Source organism: Podarcis gaigeae (genome assembly GCF_964106915.1).
Source record: "Podarcis gaigeae genome assembly, chromosome: 9".
In the NCBI taxonomy this organism is placed as follows: Eukaryota; Metazoa; Chordata; class Lepidosauria; order Squamata; family Lacertidae; genus Podarcis; species Podarcis gaigeae.
Window position 1 is genome coordinate 36,491,700 of NC_139685.1, and position 20,537 is coordinate 36,512,236.

General features: G+C 43.5%; 1 protein-coding gene and 1 long non-coding RNA gene across 2 annotated transcripts in view; one reads left to right on the forward strand and one right to left on the reverse strand.

The window, feature by feature from the left end:
- Nucleotides 1–20,537, forward strand: part of LOC310852587 — a 22,035-nt gene continuing 1,498 nt past the window's right edge. The window contains exon 1 of the long non-coding RNA XR_014568293.1: nt 1–1,091. This is a non-coding gene — a long non-coding RNA (uncharacterized lncRNA). The remainder of the gene's footprint in view (nt 1,092–20,537) is intronic.
- Nucleotides 1,210–12,258, reverse strand: LOC310852441 (methylsterol monooxygenase 1-like). The gene is made up of 6 exons (XM_083756009.1): nt 12,130–12,258; nt 7,937–8,235; nt 5,378–5,526; nt 4,863–4,989; nt 3,505–3,659; nt 1,210–2,168 (listed from the first exon to the last, which is right to left on the reverse strand). Exons 2-6 carry the CDS (start codon nt 8,189–8,191, stop codon nt 1,961–1,963), a joined length of 894 nt encoding a protein of 297 aa, XP_083612135.1. The 5' UTR covers nt 8,192–8,235; nt 12,130–12,258; the 3' UTR covers nt 1,210–1,960.

Below are 20,537 nucleotides of genomic sequence, written 5' to 3' on the forward strand. Positions count from 1 at the left end.
GATTGGAAATGAAACGGTGTGACTGCCCCCAAAACGTTTGCAGGCACAAACATGACTGAAAACAGATTTGTGTGTGAGTGGCCAGAGAGCATTACGAGCACAAATCAAATAATTTGTTTTGAAGAGAAGTAGTTCTCTCTGCAATAGAAGAATTAGGCACTTTGTGTGAATGTGAAAGATGTCACTAAGGTGCTTGATCGATTGAAGAATACTGCAGAGGGGAAAATACTGAAAATCTGGAAAATAAATCTAGAACACACATAATGATGCCAAGAAGTATTATGCACCATCTTCTGGTCAGAGTGAAGTATAACAGACCAAGGAAATCCCCAAACCAAGCACAGAGAAGAAAAAACACAGAACATGCAAATGTGAATTTGTTCTTTGTTCAAATACACATCTAGTATTGAGACTTGTTTGAAAACTGAGACAAATAAGACAGGGTAGATACAGTAAACATATTAGGTTTAGTAAACACAAATGTTCACGAGAAAGAGTTCATAGGTTTAAAGGAATTTGGGCAATAAACTAAGTGTTAGGAGTCACTTCCAAACCTGGAGGTTGTATGGTAAGGCAAATTGATTTTGATTACAAATAATGAATATAATGGAGAACAATAACTGGAAACAAATCTATTACTTTTATTAATACAAAAAAGTAGAAGAGCAGCGGAGAATATAGGATTGTTTCTGAAATACTGTCATGCAAACTTTTTCTCCCCCGAAGAATAAAATTCTAGAAACAGCAGAGTGGAAAGCAAAGATGTTTGAATAAACGCCTGTTTAGTTTTTTTACCTCTCTCCTGCATAAAAACCTGAGATGTGGTCAAACAAGAGCTGAATTCGCTCATTGACCACCTTCAAGCAATAACATGCTCATGGGTGGGCGGAGAAACGGGTGTCTTACCTCTGTACAGCACGATAGAAGCTTATACCCTCCCACTCCAGCCTCCATTCAGACAAGGAAACAACATTATGACAGTTCAAGAACACAATTCAGGCAGGCAAAAGCCCTTCAAGAGGGTACAGAGCAGGGTCTCTGAAGGGTATTGGCCAGGGGAGTGGAGAGGGCCCAGAAGGCCAAATGAAGAGGTCTGCAGAGGCACATTTGATCCCCTAAGGTTTCTCATCCCTGATGTATATTCTCAGACACTAGTTATGGTCAACACACTCTTTTTCTGAATGTTATAAAGGAACAGGAAAACATAGCTCAAATTCCAATATATATATCTATTTATTTGTTGCATGGTAAACATGAAAATGTCAAACTACCTTTACAATTTTTTTTGCCAATGACAAGTGCAAAATATAGCAATCATTCAGTAGTTTGCAAATATTTATTTATGAACATTAACTACATTGACACAGTTAATTTAGTAAAAGAGAATAGAAAGGCTCATCCCAGCAGATTAAGAAGAAGGGGAGAAAAAAGGTTCCTCTCTCAAACACCAGACTAAGAAAGGTTTTTTAAAGGAAACAACTATTAACATGTGCAAATACTCTTCCACCAGTATTTTTGCTCCCAAGGAAGTTCTACTCAGCAGCTCATTAAACCAGTTTTATGGGTATGCTTCAGAAGAAACTTAACTTCATATATCCAAATAATTTACAAACAGTTCTATCCAACTCTAATGGAAACTTTATTCTTTTACAAACTTTGAATTCTAAATAGATACATTGTTCTTTACAAACATTCAAATTTGTGGCCTTCATCTTTAACCTTTACTTAAATATATATGCCTCACTCACGTATAAAATAGAAAATGCATTCATTTTAGGAAGATAGGGCCGTTTCCTCTAGCAAACAGCTAGGGCCCAGCAGGCTTGTTCTTGGGCTCCAGTTAAAAGCATCATATAGCTTTGAATTTGCAGTGGGTGTTAAATCTTCCAGGCTTAACCAAAAGTTCATGGTAGTTATGTGCATTTGTCAAGTGCTCCTCCTTATATTTCTGCAGGGAAATTTATTTGGTCTTCTTTTCCACCATGCACTCTTGTTTCTCCAATTTCTCTCTGTAAGAATTGTACTGCGAGTCGGTACCAAACAGTTTATCCCACCATGTGAAGGTTGAAGCATAGTTGCCAATGAAGTTCATATGGTGAAAGTCATGGAATCGAGCCCCAGCATAGAAAGGCAGCAAATGCAATGGATTCAGAGGAATGTCGTAGCCGCTAAGGAGAGCGAGAGAGGAGAATTTACAATGCAGGTACGGAAGACATTGCTCGCATTTCCATTCAAGTGAAGCATTGCTAAAATCAGAAGCAAGTCCCACAGAGTTTAATGGGGCTTACTCTCTTGTAGGTGGGTATAGGACTACAACCATAGACATTTACGTTTCCATATTAACTTGGTTGAAAAACCCCTGAAGTTCCTGGACTATTCAACTGGACAACATACTTCTGAAGCTGTAGAAGTAACATCCGCCATGTGGTATTTAAAATGTGTTTCTTACTTCTGTACTGATGATACATGCTTTATATATAGTCCCTGCAAGGAAGTCATGTAAATATCTCAGCACAAAGTGTCCACAACACGATGCCAAACAGAGGAATGAAATAGTTGAAAAATGTGGGCGCTCTCTCTCTCTCTCTCTCTCTCACAGACACACACACACACACACACACACACACACACACACACACACACAGAGTCTGGATACATAGCTAGATTTTGCTGGGAAAGTATTCAATGAATCAAGGGTGGCCAACCTATGGCTCTCCAAATGTTGTTCCCATCAACTAAAAATTATGGTTAAATGTTCTCTGTGGGAAAATGATTGCAACTCGACAGTTCTCTCTAACCATAATTTGTTTCACTTGTTCAGACATCACAAGGAATTCTAGTTAGCTTAACATTAAAAAGCTTTCTATCTGAAATAAATAAATGAATGAATGAATGAATGAATGAATGAATGAATGAATTCATTTATAGCCTTCCCATCTGGCTGTGTTGCCCCAGCCACTCTGTATCTATCTTTGACATGTGAAAATAGAGGGGAAGAGGGAGCATGTGAGCCTAAGGCTCATTTAGGTAGCATAGTTTCCAGTTGCATCTTATCATTTCTAGTTACATCTTAATCATACTTAATAGAGCAGCTTTTATGTGGAACTTAAGGTGACCCTACTTGCTCAAAGAGTATGAAATTAGTTTGTAAGCTTGTCATCTAAAGAATCATGTGCAGTAGAATCCTCTGAATGTTTATGCAAGCTCTACTAAAGTCACTGAAACTTACTCTAAGGTAGGAATGCACAGGATTTCAGTCTTAAATACATGCACTTTGAATAAGGACATTTAGAGGAAATCCCGAATAGTTAATAGATTTTTTTTTTAAAAAAAAGTCATTTGTCTAGATTTTACCTGGTGACTTTGGGTGGGATTCAACGAAGTGTGACTTAGAGTACACCTAGATGACTAATTTAGATCTAATACCCCAAGTAACACGTTTTTGAATACAACCCTCTATATTTCTGATGAATATGACCAGACTGAACAGCGAAAGTAGATTACCTGTGGACGTCAATGGTCTCCAGCAAGCGACAGATCACCCATGCCCACAGAAGAATCACGTGATTGCAAAACACCATTATTCCAATGAAAAACCCAGCTCCAAGGATAAGGGTTTCCAGAGGGTGTGCATATTCAGCTTGCATTCCAAACGGAGCCTATGAAAGGAGGAAGAGGGGAGAAAATGCTCTTTTGTAGGCTAAGACATAAATATACTTTACGGCTAATCTGAAATGTATACAGTGGGTTACGAACTAAATTTGTTCCGGAGGTCCGTTCTTAATCTGAAACCGTTCTTAACCTGAGGTACCACTTTAACTAATGGGGCCTCCTGCCGCTGCTGCACGGTTTCTGTTCTCATCCTGAGGTATAGTTTTTAAACCGAGGTACTACTTCCGGGTTAGCGGAGTCTGTAACCCGAAGTGTTTGTAACCCGAGATACGACAGTACGTCCTGCATGGCCAGGTTGTTCTAGCAGAGTTCTCCCCCTCTCGCACTCAGATCCTGGTTTTAATGTTACATACAGGTAACAGAGGAATGAGTGAACTGTGTTTAGCTCTACTCCAACTCTTTATGACTACAAATTCTGGACTGCCCCTGAGACACTATAATTTCAGCTGGTAGCATAGAACCATGATTACTTAAGACGACAGAATAAGAACCCCCTGTAAAATATTCAGAATGGAAGCAAATCATAGCTTATATGAAAACTTTACAGTGATGCTTTCCTCACCTTCAGATCCCCCTGAAGGTTTTTCTGAGTCTTTAGTCTATGCTCCCTACTGAGCGTTATTTCAGTAATAGAAGCTAGCTATTCAAAAAAGCAATTGGAGGGTGGTTGTTAGGGAAATCAACCAATCTAGGGTGAAACCTTACAGGTGGGCTTTAGCTCAGTTGTACAGCACAGTGATGCAGAAGGACTAAGGTTCAGTCACTGGTCTCTCTGTTTAATAGGACCTCAGTAAGTAAGGAGACTGGAGAATTGCTGCTGGTCAGACTTCACTACAAATATACTAGGTCAAAGTGGGTTATGTTCCTAACCTACATGATCATTATCAGAATTGTAGGGGAAACCAGCTGAAGGGATTTTTGTATTTTATAGCCAGTCATTGGTGGGTAAGATGTTAGACATATTCAGAGCACAGCATTTAAAATGGCGAACTATTTTGAGCGATCAGTTTCGAAGTCTGTCCAACTACAGCAATATTAAACTCTTGATGAAAACAGTTTGCTAAGCGTGCTGTTTTCTCTTCTCCCTTTTTACAAAAAGAATAGCTAATGTATGCCTAGTGCTTTTATATGCTCACAGCATTACAGCATTAACTAGGTAACGTTCACCAAGAATTTAAGGCAATACATACCACAAACTCATGATGCACTTTGTGGATATACTTATATATTCTCTTGTGATGCAGCAGCCTATGCAGAAAATAATGCCAGGCATCCTCAATCACAGCACATCCAAAACATTGAGAAAGTAGCACATACCTGGGGGGGGGGGGGTAGGGAAAGAGAAGCATTTGTTAAGACAAGTACAATAGATTAGGACACCTTGTCTCCCAACCCAATTTTTGCTTTATACAAATCATTGTAGCAGTTTTCTAAAACTAATTTCACATAAAATTTACTTAATCCATTAACATCTTTCTTTCTTGCAAATCAGTTGTAATTTGTAATGATAAGAACGCTTTATAGGGAAAGTTCAGCTTGAAAATGACTGACAACTAGAAACTTATTACTATTTTTCTGTGCAGAACTTTTAGAAATCTTCCATATGCTGAAGTGCAGTGCTTGATCATAACAGGATTTGAGAAACACTGCATTTACTGAAGTACTTAACTGCACAGAGCTCTTTAAGTGAAATCCATCTACTTACCATCTTGGCATGCTTTCCCAGTCATAAGGAATATTAAAATATTCTGTGAAGTAAAAGGTACCAAGTATCAGAGGAAACTGAATAAAAAAGTGATTGAACATAAGTGCCTTGAAACACTTCCATTGTCTTTCCCAGGTTTCTGGCTTATCCTGTTAACAAGAAATAAAAGTATTTTATAATTAGAAGTAGAATTTTCCAATGATATTACTGAAGATGTGATACATGGGAATAAGTACTAAATTAATAGTACTTCATACTATAATAGAAGAATACCTAAATTAAAGGTAACGGAATATCAGCTTTGTCTTATCTGACACTGTTTCAACTGATATTGCCCCAAAATGCAGCAACACTGCTGCCTGTGATTATCAATGTTTCCATTAATATCAGATATACATTTTAATGTTGATTCCCTGTCAATTATCATTCTACTCCAGGTGTACTTGGGGTAAGGCGAGAGATAAATATTAAAGTAGTGTTAGAACGCTCAGATTTTTGTCTTTCAGCCCGGGAACAGTACTGCCATTTGGTCTGAATTTATTGTTAATGAATCAACATTACAAATGCCATTTTCAAGACAAAAGGAAACAGTTATGGTATGCATAGATCACAGCATCTATGGCATCAGAGCAGGGATGAGTAACCTGTGACCTTCCAAATATTGTTGAACTCCAAATTCTGTCAGCCTCAGCCGGCATAGCCCATGGTCAGGAATGAGCAGAGCTCATATATCTGGAGGGCCACAGGTTTCTCCACCCCTGAATTAGTTTGGAGCCTGTACATTGTTTCAAGAAGCCTGCAGAAAATCAGCACAGTAAAGTAATCATGGTTTTATAACAGACTGGGCTCCGGATCTCATTAGGAAGCAGGATACTATGACCTATCTACATTTTTGGTAGAAACTGGATTGAGAAGGCACCAGAATTCTTTACGATACAAATTTCACTGACTTATTATTAAATACAGTGGTACCTCGGGTTACAGACGCTTCAGGTTACAGACTCTGCTAACGCAGAAATAGTACCTTGGGTTAAGAACTTTGCTTCAGGATTAGAACAGAAATCGTGCTCCGGCAGCGCAGCAGCAGCAGGAGGCCCCATTAGCTAAAGTGGTGCTTCAGGTTAAGAACAGTTTCAGGTTAAGAACGGACCTCTAGAACGAATTAAGTACTTAACCCGAGGTACCAGTGTATTGCAATACTCCAAGCTTTATGTTATTACATATATACCATTCAGGTATCAGGGTGTATGTCACTCAAGCGAATTTCACACACGGTTACTATTAAAAACAAGAGTGCCCAGGGCTGATGCTATATACAGGGGCCATGGTCTAGCTTAGTGATGGATAGCCTGAAGCTTTGCAGACTGCTCCAACTCCCATCAGCCCCTGCCAGCATTGCCAATGGTCAGAGATGACAGGACAGTTTGGGGGACCACTGGTTCCCACCTGTGTTCTAGCCACTCTACAGCTTCTGTGGGGGAAACTAGCAACTGTACAATGTTATCTCCTTTCTTCATTTACTGGCTGAACAATGCAATCCTATGCATTGCTTAAGACAGAATCCTACACCAACTAACCTGTGAGTAAGCCACAGTGACAATCACATTTGAGCAACTGTCACTGTGGCTTACTCACAGGTAAGTCCGTGTAGCGTTCCAGCTTAAATACATCTTTAACATTACCTCTTGTCCTTTGGGGTAGCGTGCAGGATAACAGTAAACATCTAGCAAATAATACTGTTGGCAAACTTTTTCAGACATTCCACTTTATACAATAACATATCAAAATATACACAAACACCCTATTTACTTGAAAGCCTGCAAGTTAGAGGCCAGACTGTCAAAGGCCCTTTGCCTCGTGCTTTTCAACAGCAATATGTACTCATGGATAGCTAAACTAAATATTTATATAAGAAATTAACCAAAATATGCATAATAATTATAAAGGTAAAGGTAAAGGTACCCCTGCCCGTACGGGCCAGTCTTGCCAGACTCTGGGGTTGTGCGCCCATCTCACTCAAGAGGCCAGGGGCCAGCGCTGTCCGGAGACACTTCCGGGTCACGTGGCCAGCGTGACGAAGCTGCTCTGGCCAGAGCCAGAGCCGCACACGGAAACGGCGTTTACCTTCCCGCTAGAAAGCGGTCCCTATTTATCTACTTGCACCCGAGGGTGCTTTCAAACTGCTAGGTTGGCAGGCGCTGGGACCGAACGACGGGAGCGCACCCCGCCGCAGGGATTCGAACCGCCGACCTTTCGATCGGCAAGCCCTAGGCGCTGAGGCTTTTACCCACAGCGCCACCTGGGTCCCTTATAATAATTATACAATCACATAAATAAGTGTAAATTGTTCCATGTTTGTTATAAAAGCAGAGTAAAGCATAAGATCGGGTTTTTTCTATCCTCTGAAAGAGGCTGCTCACAAAAATGTCACCAGTCGCAAGCTGGCAGAATATGGGAAGTGAACTCATGATCTGGGGAGCTCCAAAGTTATGCCACTTGTTGGAGCCATGTATGACACCAGAGCTGGAATTTTTCATACTAGACAACACTCCATCTTACCTGTTGTATTTTATACTTTTGCATGTAAGGTATAAACTGAAAGATAAATCCAGGCAAACATATTAAAAAGTAGGAAAGTTCATGCATGAGAAGTGATCCCCAGGTTGCAATCTGGTATTTGGTGTAGTTATTCAGCATATATGTCCAAGCATTTTTAAATGGCTGTTGTAGCGGATTCTCAGGCAAGAAAGAGTCTATATATTCTACCGCCAGGTAAGCAGAATTCAGTATGCCAACACTCTCGTTAGTTGCCATCGTTCAGTTCTGGAACATCACACCTGTAGCTTCTCTGCGGGATTCTAGGAACAGTAAATAGACATCATGGTAAAGATACCATAACCAAAATGACATCGGCCAGAAACAGTGTGCAGCTGTTGACTTGCATAAAAATAGTAGGGGACAAGGTCTATCCCTTTCCATACTAGACAACAGAGTTAAACAGATGTCGCTACTTGCCCTTTGTCCTTGTCCGGTAGGAGAAGAGATTAATTCATACCTGCTTGCGCTGTATACATTGACAGAATCTTCTCTACCGCCTGACAAGAAGGAAATATGCTGCTGCTTAATTAGGATGCCTTGGCCATAAACTGATTGATCATGCTAGTTATCTGTTACATAATAAAAAGTAAATTGAAAGCCCTGCATGAAACTACCAGGATTTACCTTGAGAGAACATCCAAGGATTAACTAAAAAAACGATTACAGTGGTACCTCATGTTACGTACCGTCCCCCTTACGAATGCTGCGGGTTACGCGCTCCACTAACCCGGAAGTAAATCCCCCTTGTGTGACCCTTGCCCCTGGATGCAAGCGGAAGTCGCACTCTGGCGAAGTGGCAGCAGCAGAAGGTACCATTAGGGAAAGTATGCCTCATGCTACGAGCGGTTTCGGGTTACAAATGGACCTCTGGAACGGATTAAGTATGCAACACAAGGTACCACTGTATCATCTTTCCCTTCCTGATATGAACAAAGGACAGGTGCCAATGTTTACATACCGATTTCAGTCCAAACCAATTCTTACCTATGTGGCATTCCTAATGCATCAGATTGAACAAAGTTTTTACAAGCATTCAATATTGGAGGTATAAGATCAAATTACATGCTTCCGGGTCATGTAGCCAGCATGACTAAGCAGCTTCTGGCAAACCAGAGCAGCGTTTACCTTCCCGCTGGAGCAGTACCTATTTATCTACTTGCACTTTGACATGCTTTCAAACTGTTAGGTTAGCAGGAGCAGGGACTGAGCATCGGGAGCTCACCCAGTCATGGGGATTCGAACCACCGACCTTCTGATTGGCATGTCCTAGGCTCTGTGGTTTAACCCACAGCGCCACCCACATCCCTCAAGCATTCACATACATGTGTCAAATGTATATGCATAAGTTTGCTTAACCTGATGCAGTAAAGTAACTCTTAATAAAGAGGAATTAAATGCTGTATTCTTCTAATTATTCAGTCAGAGCAAGAATTTAGGCTTGCCAGATGGAACAATCCTGACCCTCCAGAGTGGCCAATGGTCAAAGATGACAGGAGTTGTAGTCCAACAACATTTAGAGAGCCAGAGGCTAGCCATCCCCAATATGTGTGAAAATCAACTAACATTAAGAGTGCCACAACAACAGAATCCCAATCCCACCTTGGCAATCAAACTGAGTGATTGCAGGCTAAGGTACCTGACCAGGGGGGTGAAATCCTTATAATGGCTACTCTGCCTTTCTGTACCTCAAGCCTTACTTTGTTATGCACTTGATATTCAGGTGAATCTATTTGGAGAAAGTTTATACCCCCCTCTTTGTCCAGCCAGGTACCAGACCAGACCGGCAAGTTACTAAAATCTGAAATGATTGAGGTCTATTATTTATTTATTGCACACTTTTTTTTAACATAAAAAGTAAACTCAAAGTGAATTGCAATGTATCAAATAACTTACCCAATCTATCTGCTATAATTATGCACATTTCAACCTCCTAACAGTATCAGTAATCTATTCTTCTACCCATATTACAAGTTAAAGGGAGCAGGTGGTGTTGTGGTCTAAACCACTGAGCCTCTTGGGCTTGCCAATTGGAAGGTCGGTGGTTTAAATCCCCGCCACAGGGTGAGCTCCCATTGCTCTGTCCCAGCTTCTGCCAACACAGCAGTTCAAAAGCATGCCAGTGCAAGTAGATAAATAGGTACTGTGTGACAACAAGGTAAACGGCATTTCTGTGAGCTCTGGTTTCTGTCACGGTGTTCCATTGCACCAGAAGCAGTTTAGTTATGCTGGCCATATGACCCAGAAAAGCTGTTTGTGGTCAAACGCCGATTCCCTCGGCTTGAAGCAAGATGAGTGCCAAAACCCCATAGTCACCTTTGACTGGACTTAACTGTCCAGGGGCCCTTTACCTTTTTGTTATTACAAGTTAAAAGAGATAAGACATCTCTGCCTGCAAGTTTGCTTTCCAACAGCGCAACTCAATAGAGAAAAGTAATGGGGAGGCATGAAAAGCAAGCACTGGAGCAGCTATTCCTTTACTGGCAGACTGAGGGGGCCAGGCTGGTCTTCCTCTTGGTCTTCCTAGTAGCCCTGTGTACCCCTGCTGGTGACTGAGGCCACAGCATGCCACCCATTGGTTTCCTGTACAACGCAAGACTATGACTGAAACTAGATACATCCTAGCTCTGTGAAGCAAGACTTAAGCATGCAAAATGATGAAACCTTATAGCACAATCTCAAGGATGTTTACTTCGCAGCACATTTATCAAATTAAACTGGGCTAATGTTGTAGGATACAGTGCCTCAAGCATCAGACTAGGCCAGCTCCCTGCTCAGCCACAAAGTACATTTGATGTTCTTGGTCTAGTCATTGTATTTTACTTATTATACCATAAATTTTCTATACTGCTTAATTATAGGTGGGAACGACTAAAGTGGTTTCCCACTATCCATCCTAACCCACCTATCCCAAAGTTTGGTTAGGAACAAGTTGCAGGAGGAGAATGCCTACAGCTCCTTGGAGAAGATCCGGTAAATAATAATGATGTTACATTCTTAAAACATGCTACCTCATCTGTCTTAAAGTTACATAAAAACTAGACAGTCCATCTGTCAGGCTTGGCCAAGCTCATCAACCACAACAAACAAACAAATAATATAAACTTTAGAATTATCAAGCCATGGTTTGCTTTCTTGTTCTACCAGTTAAGCAGTGTAATAGGAATTTTATGGTCTTAGATATAGGGTAATGTTAATAAGTGTACCAACCAAGCACATACATAGATCAGTACAGGAAGGCCAACCTGGAACCATTTTGATTCCTAAACTGACCAAATCCTTTCTCTGCAAGGTCAAACTGGAAAAGCCTCCCCATTCTCTCTTTCCTCACAAATCCTGTCGTAAGAATATGTCTGTTTGAATAGGGTGTGAGCCTGTGACCTGGCCAGGAACTAAGTATTTATCAGTACAAAAGACTGGCCAGGCTACCCAGGCAATCCAGTCAAGTAACCTGCTAGACAGGAGATAAACAACAGGAGAAAAAAAAATATTAAAATTTCTGTGATGTAGGTGGGATGTATCTGAGGGGTGGTCTTGATCTACAGGATGGGAATTTCAAAAGTCTTTATAAGGCCTTGCATGCCATTTTTCTGCGTCCTCCTCCTTTCCTGCGTGTGAGGGGAGCACCCTGTTGCAACAAAGATCAGGCTTACTAGCTGCTTTGCTTCTCAATATTCTCTGGTTGGCCACTGTTATTTTCTCCTACCAATAGGGAACCTATGTAAGGACTCTATATGGGCTCTTGGATACCCCATAAGGGAAAAGGGCAATTTTTTATTTACAACAGAAGCACTAGGCGAACCAAAACACCGAAAATCGAAAACAGGTACCAGGAGAAAGAAATGCCTTCTGCTATAACTCACCTGGGCCAAATAACAACAACAATTACAAAATAAAAATGCATCTCCCGAACCCTTAACTTCATCTTTTGTCTCTGAGAGAGAAGTCGGTGAGGGGGGAGAGAAATAAAACGGAAAGTCACAAAATAACAGGCCTGAGCGGCCAAGAAGTGAATATTTTGGTGCCCATAAACAAAATGTAAAGGGGTTGCGTTTGTCGCCTTTTTCGGGTAGGGGGATCTCCAAATGCAACCAATGAAAGGAGCACCCCCTAAAACAACCCGCCCCCCAAGGCGCCTCCGCTCTCCATCCTCTTACCTGCGCCGAGGGATGCAGCAGCTCTGCCCACCGACGCTCCGCGACAAGGGCCAGGCTCCTTTTGCGCCGGGTCCTCAAATACGTCTTCTTCATTGGCCTAGCAGGTCTCGGCGGGCTCCCATTGGGTGGAGGGATGGAGTGAGATCGTCAGACCTTGTGGGCCGGCCAATGGGACGAGGCGCTAGTTCACTGACGAAGAGAAGGGAGAGGAGCGAGATGGGTGGAAGGAGGGGACGCGGGGCGGAAGGTAGCCATGGAAATCGCACGGTGGCTGCACGCTCACCTGCCTCTCCTAATATCGAAGGATCGAAGCCTCTGCTCACGGGGTTTACTTCCAAGGAAAGCTGGGCATAAAACGGCAGCTTTCTGATGCAGCTTATCTCCCCCGCCTCACGCTCCAAAATAAACCTAGAAATAATGTTTGGTATTGTTTTCGGTTCATACAACTCCCCCTTCCTTTTGCTGGAGAAAAATTCAGATTATTTTTTTAATGGTACATGCGGAATCGCTTTCACGTTTCCCCTTTTTTTAAACTGCCCATTTCATTGCTGTAACCCAGCCTGGGACCTTATGGTAGGGAGCAATTATAAATGATAAATAAATGTGAAAATCCCGAATCCCATAGGTGGTTTGGTTCCTCTTGGCAGTGCCAGATTTATGTACAAGCTAAACAAGCTACAGCTTAAGGCCTCACTCTCTTGGGGGCCCCCAAAAGAATTAAAGGAAAAAACACCTGGATGTACATTTCCAAAATATATAAAAAACAAATAAAATTTAACCTACATACAGCAAGAGTGTTTTGTGTTGTGTAAGCTCCTATGATGTAAGTAATGGGCTTCGCCTGCTCCCTAAAGTATCACATATAAAGGGCCCTATTACCTTATGTAGCTTAGGGCCTCATCAAACCTAAATCTGGCCCTGCCTCTTGGGGCTTGGTGCTAAGTACTGGCAAGTGCTTCAGATTGCAGCCGTTCTTGTTCTTGTTCAACAAGAACAGCAAACACAAGTTTGATTACCTTATTCTACTGCTATCTTCCACATGCAAACAGTGAGGCCAGCAACTGGCATCTATATATTTATTAAAAGTTACAGCCTGCCCTTCATTATTGCCAGGTTTGGCTGTGATGTAACAAATTGCAATCTTAAAAATCAATTTATAAAACACACTGTCGGGCTGAGAACTAAAAACAGACGGGTGAAACACTCATTAAAACCCACAAAAGTCAGTAAAAAAAGTCTTCTCACCAAGTGTTTGTCCCTTATATAGTTGTAGGGAGAAAGCACTCCACAAACAAGGATGCCATGCTGGGGAAGTTTGTACCACCACTTAATTAGTCTCTAACAGATAACATAAAAAGATTCCCTCTGCTGATCTTGGAACACAGATAGGTTCAGTATTTCATGTATTTGAGTCACAAGCTCTCAGAGAAGGTGCAGTGTTTTAGATATTTGAGTCTCAAGCTATTTAAGTGTAGAAAGGTGCACAGCCATTTAAGGCTATAAAGCTGCAGCCTTGACTTAGGCTGGGAAATGAATAGATGGCCAATGCAGTTGTCTAAATGTTGATGTACAGTGGTACCTCGGGTTACATACGCTTCAGGTGACAGACTCCACTAACCCAGAAATATTACCTCAGGTTAAGAACTTTGCTTCAGGGTGAGAACAGAAATCACGCGACGGCGCAGCAGCAGCGGGAGGCCCCATTAGCTAAAGTGGTGCTTCAGGTTAAGAACGGACTTCCGGAACAAATTACCGTTAAGTACTTCACCAGAGGTACCACTGTACTATGATTCATATTGGTTGTATAAGTCAAAACTCTGGCAGCCACATTTTGCACTCATTGACATAAACTAGACAGACCACTGCTACTTTTAATCCTCCCTGCCAGAAATGTGTCCCAAGCGTATTGTCACTGAAGGGTTAACACCATCCCATCCTCCCTTAACTGCCTACACCACAGCATAGAATAATGCAGTTCAGTGATGTGGTAAACAGCTCAGAGGTATTTCACTTGAGAAACCAGTTTGACAGTGACAGAATGCTTCTTGATTTTAAAAGGAAAGAACACACTCATTTGGAGTGCTCTTAAGGGACTAGCCTTTTCTCTGACATCTAGTTTTCTCTGAAGGGTGGGCCTGCACGTGGATAAGGAGAAACATTCAAACATGAGCTTGTAAGTGGTACAGCCCAGACACAGTTTACCTCCCTCTAAGAATCAGTAATAGACACCAAAGGCGAATGGAAAAGTTTTCATTCACACGGTAGCTCATCATATACTTCTATTGCTATATCAATGAGAATTACTACGAGATTCACCTAAAACAAAAACTGGGTTCCTGTTTATTGTGCCTGTTGCCCCATGTGTTGATTCATGCAGCTTTGATATTTGCAGGGATCTCTGTCTTCAACAACTAATAGGATGCTGACCTGCTCTGATATTTATTTTTACTGCTGCTGCTAGTGAGAGCTCCTGGGCCATTCCATCTGCTTGCCCACTCTGTTCCTAGATGCCAACCAGCCAGCACTTCATTGCTGATTCTAGGAGGAGGATAGTAAAAACATCTATGGCTATCTGGCTTGCTGCCACACTACAGTGCAAACCTTTTGGAGTTTGCATGAGGGCACCAACCTCTTTGAGTTTGTGCTGTGGAATGTATTATCCAAGTAATGTAATCCAAGTGATGTAATATTGGGTAGCAGGACTGGCCCACCCATGAGGCAAGGTGAGGTCACTGCCTCAGGTGGCAGGACCCATAGGGTAGCAAATTCGGATGCAGATCTTTACTCCCCACTTCTTCCTTTGTGGGGAGGGAGGTGCCTTTTGTGGTTTGCCCCAGGCACCAAAATGTCTTGAGCCAGCCTTATTGGGTAGTTTTTGCTGTCCGAAGTGAGAATCTGAGTTGTAATGCTTTTGTTCATTTCAAAGTTGTTCAGTACCACTCAGTGTGAGACACTGAACCGGTATAGATTACAACCCTATGAGGGTGGGAGTCTAGATGGGAGTAGTTTTGTTGCTGGTTATATGACACTACATTGCCCTAGAATGAATGAGCTGGTCTCCCTCCTGTCTCAAGGCACCCACAGGCTACTGGAAGATGGGAGACAAAGGTTAATATTTCAATGGGTATGGTTGTCGCTAAAAAAGTAAATATATTGAAGTGACAGGAGGATGTCACAATTCTGTCATTTTGTTCCACTTTGTGAATTGTTTTGACAGAAAAACAGGCTACAAATCACTAAGCAAATAAATAACTTTTTGTGTGAACCTATTTCCTTACCAGCCAGACTGTATGGTAAATATTGTTGGCCACTGTGTGCCACCATGGAACCTGGCAACACCAGCATGGGTATTATTTGACCGATTCATGTATTCAGAGAAATTTTAGCTACTACTGTTACTGCATCAAGCAGCTGTTGTGGAGAAGTATTTCTCTGAATAGGAGGAACTGTGTCACACTTTTAACATTGTGTGTGTGTACGCGTGTGTGAAGAGAGAGACAGAAGGAGATGGAGCTGGTCTCTTCCAAGTCATGGTACATATACGGTTTTCTTTCCATCAATGGCTACTGGCTCTTTAAAGACTAAAGACAGAGGCCTTCCTATGCAACCTGACATGTGGCTGATACCTTGATCTATAAGAGGGATGGGAAACCTGTGGCTCTCTAGGTGTAGTTAAGACTACACCTAGCATGGCCAGTGGTGGAAGATTATGGGAGGGCCAGCTTCAATGGCATCTGGAGATTCAAGTCTATAAGAAACCATCTCACCAAATGGCTCTCTACCTGCTTCTCTTCCCCCTCCAATAAGGCTGGCACAGATGAATCCTTTCCTCAACTAATTCCCTTAAACCAGGAAGGTTTCAGCTGCCCATCCAAAGTCATTCCACGGTGAAATACGTCGCACGTGGCCTCTGCCATGACACAAGCAGCTCAGCCAGCCCACTAAGCCGAGTCGAAATCATGGCTCCGAAGGTGTAGGCAGAGATCCTCAAAGCCTGGTTACCAGGAAAGATTATCATTATCACCATAGCATCCCTTGCATGCGTCTCCAGGTCCGCGCACGCGATGACCTCAATGCTGAGAAACAAGGCAGGAATTTGCAAGGGAGAGAGAGGTTGTTTATTCCACCTGAGAAAGCAAAGGAAAAAATGGGGGCGGTGGGGTGGAGGAAAGAGGAGACACCCAGGACACCCCCAACCCAGCACTGCGTCAGGGGCTTCCCTTACCAGGCTCGTGCTCGCCCGGGTTGTCGGAGAGCTCGATGACCAGCAGCTCCCGGCCCTCGGAGCTGCGGCCCACGGTGTAGATCCTGCTGATGGACGAGCACTGCAGCCACACCGAGACCATCGCCTCGCGCATCTCCGGGTAGCGGTGGTACTCGAAGGAGATGCCGTCCTCCTGGCTGAGGCGGCGACGCCGGTTCGCCGAGCCGCCGCCTGCCGCTTCGGGCTGCTCCGCCTCGGAGCCCTGCTGCCGCAAGGCGAAGGCGCCCAGCGCGCCGCAGAGCGCCGCCAGCAGCAGCGCCCAGAGCCCACCTCGCCGCGCCATGCCTGACGGAGAAGAAGGACGGGCGAGCGAGCGAGCGAGCGCGGCTGGCAATGCGCGCTTCTGCCTCTGCTTCTTCGCTCAGCTGCTGCCTTGACGTGCTGCGTCGACGCGGGCTGCGCTCCCTCTGCGCCCGCCTCCCCCTCCCGCAGGCGGAGAAACCTGCTCCGTCCAGGAAGAGCGCTCGCGCCGCAGCCTGCACTACTCGCGCCGCAGCCGCCGGGGGGAGACGCAAGGATGTACCACTGCCGCGCGCGGGGGATGCGAAGGTGTGACGTGCCGCCACGCGCGCGCGCGCGCGCCGCCCTGTCCACCTGGCAGCGCACAGGCGCCGCGATTGGCCAGGTGCGGGAGGGTGTGCCTCTCAGGACCCTCTGCACATGCTCCAAACCTCTCCATAGGATGAAGTGCATGTATGCCTGCCTACCAGAACGCGTGCCACCCTAGGAACCATATCCTAGAGGCCGAGGTCACTTTGACGCCACCCCCTACAATAAAATATTTGATCGATTATGCAGGACCCCCCTCCAATATTTATTCAGGTTGGCCATGCGTGCCACAATCAGGGTGCGACTGGGCTTTAACATCCCACAAGGTTCTGCTGCTTTCCCATGCTCAAAAATCACTGTTCGTTTCACATGTTTGTTGAGTAGTCAGCTATACAGCTGCAGATAAAACGTTTTAGGTGTGTTTTAAGTGCATTATACAAACGTGACACCAGATGGCGCTGGTAAGCTAATGCCAAATTACATACACAGTGGTACCTCGGGTTAAGTACTTAATTTGTTCTGGAGGCCTGTTCTTAACCCAGAACTGTTCCTAATCTGAAGCACCACTTTAGCTAATGGGGCCTCCTGCTGCCACCAGAGCACGATTTCTGTTCTCATCCTGAAGCAAAGTTCTTAACCCGAGGTACTATTTCTGGGTTAGCGGAATCTGTAACCTGAAGCATCTGTAACCTGAAGCATCTGTAACCTGAGGTAGCACTGTATACAGTATTTTAAACCTTTTTTTTAAAAAAAAAGAAAGCATGTTCACAGCGTTTTTTTATACCTGTGTCGATTCAGCCTATATTTACACTCATAGGAAACTGCCCTACTCTCCAAGGTCACTTCCAGACTACCTGGTTACTGAGCATTCTGGTTTGTTTATAGGAAGTTTGCAGGGACATTTTTTGTTATTACTTATTTGAATTGTTGCCAATCCTTCATCATGAAGTTTCAGGGCAAGTTACAACAATTTTTAAAATACAATATTCCGAGCAATTAAAGCAAATGAGATGACATTGCTTCAAGCATTATCCTGCCCTTTCTGTTGCATTTTCCTATCCTTATTGCAAACACATTATACGTATACATATACATGTATACATATATATGTGTGTGTGTGTATGTATGTATACATATATATGTATTATGGTGCTGGAGGAGACTCTTGAGAGTCCCATGGACTGCAAGAAGATCCAGCCTATCCATTCTTAAGGAAATAGCCCTGAGTTTTCACTGGAAGGACAGATCGTGAAGCTGAGGCTCCAATACTTTGGCTACCTCATGAGAAGAGAAGACTCCCTGGAAAAAACCCTGATGTTGGGAAAGATGGAGGGCACCAGGAGAAGGGGACGACAGAGGACGAGATAGTTGGACAGTGTTCTCGAAGCTACCAGCATGAGTTTGACCAAACTGCGGGAGGCAGTGGAAGACAGGAGTGCCTGGTGTGCTCTGGTCCATGGGGTTACAAACAGTCAGACATGACTAAATGACTAAATAACAACAATACACACACACACACACACACACACACACACACACATCCAATTTTGCGGGGAAAGGTGGTTTGTTGCGCAAGAGCTTCAAAGCAACTGTAACAGAGCAACCTGAATTTCCCACCCAGAAATATTAATGGACTAGAAAAACTAGTCCATCAATCTCATTACTCCCTACACAATGACAACTATTGAATATGGAGCGTTCTACATGCAAGGCAGGCAATCACTCTATTTCTATAAAATATGAAGAGCAGTTCACCATTTTAATAAATAATTGTAAGATATCAGTGAAGCAGCAACAATCTTTAAAAACAGCACAATCCTATACATACGAGTTTCACAGAGATTAATGGTGCTTATTCCCTGGTAAGCAGGTACAGGTTTGCAACCTAAAAGGTTAATACAGTATAGGGATTGCGGTGGGAGAAGGAAGAGCTAAACTTCCCCTTCTTGTGGACTGTGGTCCTAATCTAGATTAGGCTGCTCCTGTGCTTGGCTTTCATTAAAAACAAACCCTGAGGTGGCTAAAGCAAAGCATTTAATGCCACACAATGTGCAATAAGGGACCTCATGTATCAGACCACAGACCACAGAAAGTATGAAAAATACTCTAAAAACATATTAAAGAGGAACAAAGAGGTCCTTTGCATATTGTTCATTGCCTCTTTTTTATTTGTTTACTTGCGGACATTAAAAGGATATATTTTTTATATTTGTGGGCCTTTCCAGTGCTTGTGTTATGAAATGGAGACCACAATCCTCTCATGCTTGCTTTGCCTTTCTTTCAGAGGCAGTAATACTTCTGAAAACCAGTTTCTGGAAACCTCAGGAGGGGAGAGCAATCTTGTGCTTGCTTCCTGCTTGCGGGTTTCCCACAGACATCTGGCTGGCCAGCGTGAGAACAGGATGATGGACAGGGCTGGATTTAGGCTTGATGAGGCCCTAAGCTACTGAAGGTAATGGGGCCCTTTATATGTCCAGCTGCTCTTTGTCAACAACACATTTTCAGTTTTTGTGTTGAATACCGTATTTTTCGCCCTATAGGACGCACTTTTCCCCCTCCAAAAATGAAGGGGAAATCCGTGTGCATCCTATGGGGCGAATGCAGGCTTTCGCTGAAGTCTGGAGAGCGAGAGGGGTCGGTGCGCACCAACCCCTCTCGCTCCCCAGGCTTCAGGAGAGCCCCACCGCCAGCCCCACAAGCTTGGGGGACAGCAGGGAGGCGGAACGCCGCCATCCCGCTGTCCCCCGACTTGGTTAGAAGGCTGGCGGGGGGGGGGGGGGAGAAGCTTTTCAGTTAGTTTAACTTAACAAATTTAACTAAATAATCATTAAATTTATTCCACTCTTCCTGATACTCCTCCTCCTTCTGGTCACGGACTCTTCCGGTTAGGTCGGCTAGCTCCGAAAAATCCATCATCTTCATCTGCCTTTCTTCTATTGTTGGTAATTATTGGGTTTTCCACTTTTTAGCTAACAAAATACGAGCAACAGTTCTGGCCCCTGTTCATTGTCAGGACTCCCTCCTCCCCTGAAATCTCCAACCACTGTGGCCTGCTGAGAAGGAGGGTGCGGCTGCTTTTTCCTCCTGGGCGAAGGATTAAGAAGATTGCCTAAGGCCATGGCAGGGGAGGGGCAGAATTATTTTCACCAGAACCTTGCTCAGTGTTCATTCACTGTCTCTTATTGTTACTCCGTGGGAGGTAATTAATCTGAAGAGTCATACCTTATTATGCTGCAATGCAACAAAACATTGCTGTGGGGTGTGTTCCTGTTCACTGTTCTTGTCAGACAACCATACCCTCTTCCTCAAAAGTCCACTCCATTCCAGTCTTCTCACTTACCCAGTCAACAGTGCATGGCCTCTTAGCATGCTCTGTCCTCGTCTAGCTGTTTTGCCAGTTCCAATATATTTTGCTGCCTGAGGCAAAGAACAAGATGGCACTCTATCCAACCCACTTCCACCTAAAGGAAATTGGACTGGCAAGCTGAATCTTACTTTTGCATTTACAGGGTAGTGCCCCTTACAGATAGGTAGCCATGTTGGTCTGCCATAGTCAAAACAAAAAAAATTCCTTCCAGTAGCACCTTAAAGACCA

What these genes read in the sequence shown, in the direction of transcription:
- LOC310852441 (XM_083756009.1), bottom strand. Translation starts at nt 8,191, where the DNA reads ATGGCAACTAACGAGAGTGTTGGCATACTGAATTCTGCTTACCTGGCG. An exon ending in TGGGAAAGCATGCCAAGATG is followed by an intron (nt 4,990 to 5,377) that starts GTAAGTAGATGG and finishes CCCCCCCCCCAG; the next exon opens with GTATGTGCTACTTTCTCAAT. An exon ending in GAGACCATTGACGTCCACAG is followed by an intron (nt 2,169 to 3,504) that starts GTAATCTACTTT and finishes CGCTCTCCTTAG; the next exon opens with CGGCTACGACATTCCTCTGA.